General features: G+C 22.5%; 2 protein-coding genes across 2 annotated transcripts; both read right to left on the minus strand. All coding sequences in view use genetic code 6, as the record gives it.

The window, feature by feature from the left end:
* Nucleotides 1-277: 277 nt before the first annotated feature.
* On the minus strand, nucleotides 278-3,088 carry TTHERM_01585450 (transmembrane protein, putative; the record flags this gene model as incomplete). Its single annotated transcript, XM_001029329.2, has 5 exons — nucleotides 2,424-3,088; nucleotides 1,739-2,315; nucleotides 1,595-1,685; nucleotides 543-1,408; nucleotides 278-481 (listed from the first exon to the last, which is right to left on the minus strand). Coding segments are annotated over exons 1-5 (2,227 nt in total), but the record flags the coding sequence as incomplete, so codon positions are not given.
* Nucleotides 3,089-4,897: 1,809 nt separating this feature from the next.
* Nucleotides 4,898-10,320, minus strand: TTHERM_01585460 (transmembrane protein, putative; the record flags this gene model as incomplete). The annotated part of the gene is made up of 15 exons (XM_001029330.3): nucleotides 4,898-4,930; nucleotides 5,016-6,102; nucleotides 6,270-6,802; nucleotides 6,873-7,246; nucleotides 7,294-7,410; nucleotides 7,542-7,859; nucleotides 7,921-8,120; nucleotides 8,176-8,382; nucleotides 8,609-9,032; nucleotides 9,081-9,291; nucleotides 9,344-9,414; nucleotides 9,482-9,558; nucleotides 9,614-9,893; nucleotides 9,950-10,105; nucleotides 10,200-10,320. The coding sequence occupies 15 exons, from the start codon at nucleotides 10,318-10,320 to the stop codon at nucleotides 4,898-4,900; spliced, it is 4,209 nt and encodes a 1,402-aa protein (XP_001029330.3).
* Between the last annotated feature and the right edge of the window lie 128 nt (nucleotides 10,321-10,448).

Raw genomic sequence — 10,448 nt, forward strand, 5'->3', positions numbered from 1 at the left:
GAAATATAAATTTGAAATAAAAGAAATTTAAATCAATTTATTATGTCGACTTAATTATTAGGTTAATTATTTTATTTAATTTATTTTTTCTTTAATTATTAAATAACTAAAAGTTTCTTGTAGCTTAAGTAGCTTTTAGCTATTTGTTTCTCTTATTTTTCCTTATAATATTAAGTTAAAAGATTCTACTGTTTGCTAAAAATTCTTTGTTTTATTAATTTCCAAAGCTCTTATGAACTTTTTTAATTTCTTTAATATAATTTTTTTATTTTTAAATAGCTTAAAAATATTTTAAAATAATTTTAAGATAGACTATAGGCCAATAAAATTAATATTGAAAGATTTATAAAGATAATGGTAGCTAAAGACTCATTTTTGTAGCTTTTCTAATTTAAATAGCTCATTAAACCAAAACTCACAGATAAACCAAAGCTAATATGTACTTCTATATAATTTAATTCCTTTCTTTTGTAAGGTAAAACTGATAAAATTATTAAAAATAAATAATTATATAAATATTTTTACAAAATCAAAAAATTTACAATATAGTATTGATGTGGCATAAATAAAGCAGATCGAGCAGCAAATCGTATCTCTTAAAATGTATTACTAAAAATAAATACCTTCAACTAAAAATAATAATAATTTATAAAGAGAAGAAGCAATTTCCCACCAGTAATAATAGTAATCTTGATACATAAATCGAAGGTAGTGAGGAGCTCTTTCATTTTCAAGAAAATCCTTTTTTGTCTTCATAAAATATTGTAAAGCAAATAAGAATAGAACTTAAAAGCTTAGTAATGAGATTGATACAATAAATCCAACTTATTTAATGTTCAATGTTACGCTTGGAAAATCTTTTATATAATTTTGACCCTAAACGGTTAGATAACTTAAGACTCCTATGAATAATTTGGCTAAATAAGGGATATTGTGAATTTAGACAAAAAAGAGGGATGCAATTCTTGTTATTTTATCAGTTTTTAAGTAAAATTATGATATTATAAACATAAATAGAAAGATAAATAAAAAAATTATTAATGATATAAATATCCTTGCATGACAAAAAGGTATCTGTTAAGTATCTAATAGAAGAATAAGCTTACAATCTAATAGCTTTAGCATATTATTAGGGGCATTGAATAACTCAAATATAAATTACTATAAGAATATTGGTAGTACATTGATAAATGGATTAATTAAACTTAGTAAGACTAAATAGTTTATTAAGATTTTAATCAAGTTGAATTATTTGGTATCCTAAAAGATATTAACTTTTAAAAGGTAGAAAACTTTTTTCAATTTTTACACTTGAATTTATTTATTTATTATGTTTATTATAAATCCATAAAATAATAGATTTATGAAAAATATTATTAAACTTGGAAAATTTTTGAATCCATCACACCTAATTTTTTAAATTAAATAAATATTTGTATTTAAGATATTGTATTTTCTATTTAATATAATAATTAAAGATAAAAAAATAATATTTTCATTTTATATTTTTCAGAAAATTGATGATAAAATTAAAATGAATGATGATTGATATTATTTAAAATGGAAATCACAATATATTATTAATCGTTAATACGTTTAGCATGTATAAGGAGTTATTTATTAGTATCTGTTTTCCCAGTATATTCCTTCTATGTCACAATCCATGCAAAATACTCCAATATTTCCTTATTTTATAATTATATTAGTAATATATTAGTTTAATAGTAATTTTTTTTACCTTCACTACAATATCTATTTGTACTGCCCTATAATTTTTGAGATACTATTTTATCAATATCTCCAACACAATTTTATGATAAATAGCATTCTTAATATTCATATGTTGTTAAAGAATATCTCCAATATCCTCTTGGTAAATACATTATTGAGTTCTAACAAACAAAAGGACATTTGATACAATTTTATCCATCAACTAAATTAAATGTACCAGCGGGGCAATTATAGCACATATCCTTTTTGCTATTATCTTAGACAAGAGTTGTACCCTTAGGACATAATTTTCTGAACTAAAAATGTATTTCAAAATAAATATTCTAAGAAATATTAAGAAAATTTCCCTATAAGTCATAATTAGGGATGTAGTTAAAATCAGAAGTAAGTCTAATTTTTAGCTATGACCCCAACTTTCCATAGATGGATAAATTAGATAAATTAAATAAGCCATTATTTTATTTTATCTATGAAGGAAAAATTGAAAAATCTTCCTAGTCTGTTTCTAATTTAAGAATTATGTCATTTTTTAATTATGAAATTGGGTAATTTTCAGCATTTATAAGTTAAATTAACAAATCATCCTTTATTTTCATAATTTAATAAATTAATATATTGATTTGAAAATTATAATATATTTAAAATTTACTTTTTTTAAATAAAAAAAATAATAAATATTTATAATTATTTACTTGAATTATTCCGCTTAGAAAATTATAAATTACAATTTTAGAATTATATTTTTGACCATTTAAAATTCCAATAAATCCTACAGCAGATTATTCTAACTAGTTTCCATATAATTTTGCAAAATTATTTAACAATGTATTTTAGAATATCCTGCTAATAGGGAGGTTTTGCATTTAAAATAAAACACTACCAATAAGAGCTTAGTTATTCATAAATGACGAAAATGTTAATTAAATATTTTAAAATTTAGAATCAAGTTTATTATCAGAAGCTATAGCACCTCCATACATTTATGCTTTATTACCAGTAAATTATAAATTAGATAAATATATTAGAGTGCTCTCTATAAAAATAGATCCTCCACTTTATAAAGCTAAGTTGCCAATAAAAGAGCAGTTTAATATTGTTTGATTTGCTTAGCTAAATTATACTTAGTAGTCATTAAAATTTGTACATTCTAAAATTCTATTAGATTTTGATAAAGCTGGCATATGTAAATATAAAGAGCCTCCATTAAATGCAGTATTTTCTTAAAAAATACTTTAATCTATAAAAAGATGATTTGAATCAATAAATATATTCCCTTATTCACATAAAGCGCAATAGTTTTTTTAGAATATTAGCTTTTTAATTATAGCTGAGTTTGAATTGATTGATATTAAGCTTTTTATTTAATTATTTTGAGGATAAATAGGAAGATTAGTTAATTTATTGTTATTAAAATTATCCCATTAAATCAAAACTTTCTTAGAGTTAGAGATACTAATTAAGTTGCTATAAACTTACAATTAATTGTATTAATTTTAATCAAGAGTTAGTAAAGTGATAGATTAGAAATTCATTATTGATTGAAATGTAAGCTGAGCTAAATTTAAATTTTGAAATTATTGATTTGACTAACTTGATTAAAATATGCACTAAATAATATCAACACTATAAAAGTTTTAAAAGGTAAACAATGAGTTAGCATTACTTTGTATCATTTATGAAGAGAAATAAGGTTATAAATTTCCAGAGAGTACTTTAAAGTTGTCTGTAATTGAAACAACATTTACATACATTGTTATTTGACTAGTGGCTTTTGACTAAAAAGAATAAATATTACTTCCACCTAGAGATAAATTATCTGTAAAGTGATTATATTAACTGACAAAAAAAAATTTAAGCAGCGAATTGGAAATATAAATAGATCCTCCTTAGTATAAAGATAGATTATTTTTAAAGGTTGTATTTAAGATGAATAGTTCACCAGTAGTTTAGCTTAATGAAATATCAAAATAGATAGCTCCTCCATAGCATTCTTATTTATTCTTTAAACTAAAGCTCCAATTATCAATAAAATTAGATAATTATATATATACTTTAGTCATCAATATACTTTAAAAATAAATAGCACCTCCTTAATAAGCTAAACCACCTGAAAATGTGGTATTAAATATTTATAGCTATGGTGAAATAAGGTTTAGTATTCCACCTTTTAAAGTAGAATCTTAAAATGCAAATTTAGAATTTTAGTTTTCTTATAAAACAAAAGAAGAGTTGACTAAATTAATTTAGTTGCATCTAATTTACAAAATATTATGTGAGGGATGAACATAATAAGTTTAAATAAAGCTATTCTCTACTTATAATAAGCCTATTTCCATTTAGATTAATAAGACAGTAGATAAAAATTATTCAGTTTATAAGTATTCCTATTCGTTTTAAAAAATATAGATTTAAATGAAAAATTTAAAATATTAGTTTTGTTATTAATTTAAAATCAAATAAAATAAATGTACCTCTAATTTACTAAATTTTCTATAGACATTAATTCCTTAAAAGTTACTAATAAGAACAATTCCATCAATTTAAGATTTAATTTCTATAATATTTTATATCGGAACTTCAAAACTGATAGGTGGAATTCTTTTCAACTCGATCTCATAAAAAGTGAAATTAACTAATTTGATTTAGTATAAGGACCTGTCATTATTTTAAATTTGATTCATTATTTAATGTATGATTATCAATTATTAGTATGTAATTAGTTATCTTATCATCACATTTTGAATTACGCAAGTTAAATTTACCCTTTAAAGATCTAATATATTATATGCCGAAGACTAAGAAATTTATTACCCAACATTTAGAATATTTATATTAACATTTTAAACACTTAGAATAGTTAAGAATTTTATAGCGATTTCGTCTTCAATTATTAATTTATTTATTGTTACGTTTGTTACTGAATTAAATTAAAAGAATTTACTATTTTGTAATGTTAAATTTTGTATATTATAAGTATTATTTTTTATTTAGAAATCAGTGATGTTTAAAATTGCATTTTAACTTAAACTTAAATAAAAAATAAAAGCATGATTTGTATTCACTACATTAGACTAGAACTTAAACGAAGTGAAATTATATTGAATAATATTAGAATTTTATTAAACTGAGGATAGCTAGAATATTAGTGTATTTAAAAAAATATTATTCACAAATTGGAATTGTGAAATTTATATTTAGTCTAAATAAAATAAGCTTGGTAGCTAGTTTTATGAGCTAAAATCTGAAATTATACTATTATCTGACATTACTACTTAAGTAAATACTATTTTGTTAAAATGTTAAGAGTACATAATAATGGAGTTATAAAAGCTGCTTTTGTAGATGCTAATATTAGTTAAATTTAAAGCTGAAGATTATTATAAGACTTGAAGTGAGGCTTGAACTAAAGTTGACTGTTATTAGAATATACTTTAGCTGATAGTAAAATTATACATATTTAAAATTCCAAAAAACTAAAAGGAGAAGAATTAACTAGAAATAAAAGTGCAATTCTAGAAAATAATATTTGTTATTTAGTAAGTTTATGGGGTAGCTATCTATTAAAATTTTAAATCAATTAAATTATTATTCTTGGTAGTAATGTTAGTGAAAGAAACATTATCAATTATTAGAGTTCCATTGAAGAATTAAAAACTTAACAAAAGTAAGTTAGGAGATAAGGTTTTGGAGCTAAATGTTACATTTTGTAACTAAATTGAATATATTTCTGTATTTTAAGATAAGAAACCAAAATTTCCATTTGAGTGTTTTGATACATAATTAATGTTTTATATTTAAATTTAGCTAAATCCATATATTTATGCTACAGCTATTTACTAAACTGTAAAATAAGTTTGGTTATCTTAATTTTAGTCAGCCTTAATCGTCAGTGTCATAAATTCCAAAGAATTGATTGTACTCTTCAAGCTATTTTAAAGATTTAGAGCAAAATTCTCAATGCAAATACCACTTTAGTCAATATATTAAATAGCAAGTTCTATCTTTCTCAATTACAGCTCATTATAAAACACATAAGCTCTATTTAAATCTTCTTCATTAAGTATTAATCTGTCTATGTTTACTTAAGAAATTTTAAACAAATTATAAGGGTCTGATAATGTGCCTGATCCTAACTTCTATTCATATGTGCCACAAAATACATAAACATGAGATTTTTTTGTAAAGTAACATCCATTATCACTTTTTAAGCAAAGCTAGCATTTCATTTTTTTCTTATCGTATCTTATTTCGTACCTTTCAAGTTCCTAATATTAGCTTATTATCTTTTATTTACATGAGTAACATTTTGTATCATATAAATCAAAGGCTCCATTTATAAAATATTAGCTCTTATCTTCACATGTTTCACATCTAAATTTAATTTTTTAATATTTATTAAATAATTTTTAAGGCCAAATTCGATTATATATTAATGTAAAAGTTTTTATTTCAAAATATAATTTTAAAAAAATATTTAATGATTTAAAATAAATCTAATTAAATCAATTTTTAAAGAAATTCATAATAAAAGAAATTACAGAATAGGGCATAATTTACAGTTTTATTGCTTTTGATCGAAGCTAATCATCAAATTAATTTAATTAAAATATACAGTATTAAAGTACATTTGAGCGATGTACATTTAAATAGAAGCTATTTCAGAGAACAAAAGATTAGAATTGCATTATACACAAAATGGTTGATCTTAATAAAATATGCAAGTTTGGCAATATTTTCCGCAGACAGGAAATACACAAGATGATTGAGTATTACTCAAAATTCTTCCTTGCTAACAAACAGAACATAGCATCTCAACTTTAAATAGCTCATAGTATTAAATTCTTTATTAAAGTGTTAAGCTTAATAATATTTATCTTTCATAGATAAAAATATTAGTAAAATTGACTTTACTTTGCTAATACATTCCTACTTCGTAGCAATTAAGACACCCATTTGGACATGGAATACATCCACTTATACTTGGAATATATCCTTCTTTACATTAAATACATTAATACAATGAACCATCTTAATAATTCTAAAATTCATAGCAATTTAAACAATTTATCATCTTTATTTTAAATGAAAAAATAAAAAAAAAATAAATAAAATAAATTGACATAAATATCTTTATTTAATACCAGCTGGTTGCAATATTGATTTTCATCACAAGATAATTAACCATTAGTTGTTATAATTAAGGGAAAACCATATTAACACAAATTATACTCATAATTGCTACCTGCAAAAGTGACATTTGTTGGTTAAAAATAAGACTTACAGATAATAGAAGTATTATTTAAATGCAAAGGATCACCAAGATTTAAGCAGGTTCTAAATTAAGGTTATAAGCATGTATTAGGATAGCAATAGTTACAATTAAATATGCTTATTTCTTCAGGAAAATAATAATAATTTAAATAGGTTTTTGTACTTATTAAATTTATAGAAGAAATAAAATCATAGTCATAGCAACTAGGTTGAGTATTTGCCACAATTTATGAGCAATCAAACCCTTTTTATAATAAGGAATTAAAACTTGATTTAAAATTTAAAATTTACTATTAGTACTGCGCTTGAATCCAGGAAAGCATTTTAAACAATAAGGAATTAAATTTTATGAAGCAAAAATATGAAAGTTATAATACTTCTTGTTAACTAGTTTACCATCAGTAGTCACTAAGTATTATATATATATAAATTAGCATTATTAGTTAAAAATGTAAATAAAAATTATTTTTGTATATTAAAATTTTAAAAAAAAAAATATTTCTTTGTTTTTCACAGATAAATTAATAAAATAATATTACTGTAAACACATTCTTAGCATTAAATTCCACAAGACACACAAATTTAAAAGTCGAAATTAATTAAAAATCCTCTCTAACAAGATCTACATGAAAAAGTAGCACTATTCATATTAAAAACACCGCTAAGATATTAATCGTAACTTAAATCTTCGAAATTAAAAAATTGATTTTCTTATAAGATACTCATTCCACACTCTAAACATTAAGAAGGACAAGGTTAGCATACATATTAAGGTGTAACGTAAAAGAGATATTTACACTTTAAACATTTATTAACTCCTGACTAGTCTTAAATACATCTTATGCAATTATTTGAACCTTATTTATTTTAAGATATTAATTAATATAAGTTATTAAAATAAATAAAATTATTTATTACATGAATTTGACTATTATAATTCCTACAAGTATAAATAGGAAAGAGGTTTTTTGAACAATTAGTAATATGGTATTTCTTGTGTAGGACCCTTTTGAATCTAATAGTAAATTGTCTGACTAAAATAAGGATTAAATTTATATAAACCAGCAAAATTAATCACCATCTAAGTACACATTTTATTAATTAAAGTTTAATCTCCCCTATTAATTAATTATATTAATTCAATGTAAAAATTAAAATATAATAAATGTTTACCATTAATTTTATTCCAAATTGCATTCAGCACATGTGTAAGTAATTTGTTTAACAAAGTTAAATAGTTAAGAGCTGGGATCAATGCTTTATGCGTATTGCTAAAAAAGACATTTTATACAAATCTAATTCTAATTAGCAGTATCTTGGTATAAAAAATATCCTTCTATGCATTATAAACATATCTTTTAATTTTAACATACTCTACATCTAAAATAATTTTATAATTTTTAAGTTAAATTTAATATGTGTTTTTACTGTATAATCTATTTTAAAATTAAATTTGAAATATTTTTTCAGATATTTACAAGATTTTTTATTTTGCCTCACATACAGTTAGTATTTCTTTTAAAGAGAATAGAGAAATAATTTTTCATCAAATTAAAAAAATTTTTTAGGAATCAAGTTGAAAATAAAAGAAATTTTTATAGTTTACCCTTCTGGACATTTTTAGCTGTTTGATGAGCAATCAGAATTAGGATAACAATCTTCTAAGTTATATTGAAGTTCATAATTGAAATACATATTTTAGGTTTGTTTAACTTGTTGGTAACAAGTATGATCTCCAGGATTGTAAAAGTATTTTGGGCAGACTAAGCACTGCTTTTCTTGATTTGCTGTTACCATGTTTTAACACAAATAGTTTTTGTCTCTGCATAACAATATTTTGTATTAATTCATTTCATCTATATTTTATTTGAAACATGGCAAATCTTATCTGTATTAGTATATGCATTCGTTATAACTATAAGAAGATGTATCCAATTAAATATAATACAAGCAGATTTATTATGGCATTTAAAGGCAATAATTCAAGGGGCATACTTAACAACCTGGTTTATTCACATCAAAACACTTTCCTAAATAATAAAAATTAAATTATTTAAAAAAATTTTTAATTTTCATACCATTATAATCCTAGCAATAAGTATTATTTAAAGCAATACAAACTCCATTTAATAAGCATTCTTTAAATGAACAACTACTGCATGGAGTAGTATCTGTTTACAAAATACATCTTCCTAATGAATCTGAGCACTTATAAATACCTTCAACTTTCTAACAGTAGTCTCCGTTGCTATTACTAGAAATGCAATAAACTCCTCTAAAGCAAAATTACTTCAAAAATTATAAAATAATCACTATTTATTTTTCTTCCAAAATTTTTTACAATTAATTAAGATAAATGAGGAATATTTTAGTCATTTTAAGATACACAAAGACCAGTTCCTTAGTATCTTCCTTTTTATAGTAAAACATTATTTAAGAATAAATAATCGTAATCTATAAAAGCTCAAAGATAAAATACCTAATTAATTTGGCTATTAATAATCTATCAATACACATACATTTTAATTTTATGTACTTCTCTTTAAGAGGCAATAACTGTTTAAAATAAAAATATTCTAATAATTTAAATATTAAAAATAGTTTTGAATACTTAATATAGCAAGAGCTTGCTCCGAACATACCTGAATCGTTTGATTTTAAGCATTTACCTGTTTAATTTTCTCTTCCAGGATTTAGCATAGAGAGAGGAAGGCATTAACCATTAAGTAAGCAATAATTTTATGCACAATTTGTAGCAGTGCTTGTATTCTAAGGTAAGCATTTTTAGTCTTATAAGTTTCTTCCAATAGTAAATTAATTAATACTATCAAGAGGAACACATGCATCTTTAAGTATACAATAATCTCCAGATAAGCAGTTGACAGATACAACTATTAAATCATAAAAATAACAATATCTTTGAAATTTAACTAAAAATTTTATCTACTTTTATTTAGATCTGCGCAAGTACTATCTGATAGTTTAGCTTTAACACTTTGGTTTGTTTTGAAGTATTAGCTCGAATCTTGTAAAGGATGGCATACATAGTAATTTCTAATTAAAATAAAATATAGGTAATTTTAAATATTTATAATCATTATTACTAATATTTAAGGACACAATTATCTCCATAACACCATGAAATTCCTATTTTAGCACAAATGTAAAAATATATTTTAATCAATAATTAAATAAACCTAAATATGAAAGTTGCAGCTGTTATAAACAAATTTAAGAAAAAAGCTCTACACCTATGTATTGATTTCCATTTATAAAAGAGCCAAGAGCTACACAATACTTTTAAGTTTCAGACTACATGTAAATGCAAAATCCATTTGGGCATTTATCAATATTTTATGCCTTACCAGTGATAGGTTAGTAAGGCAAACAATTTTATGTATTTAATTCTTTTGCGAAATTAGGCTATGTCAAATCTGTTGTTAATT

This window comes from Tetrahymena thermophila (assembly GCF_000189635.1).
Source record: "Tetrahymena thermophila SB210 genomic scaffold scf_8254538, whole genome shotgun sequence".
NCBI lineage: Eukaryota > Ciliophora > Oligohymenophorea > Hymenostomatida > Tetrahymenidae > Tetrahymena > Tetrahymena thermophila.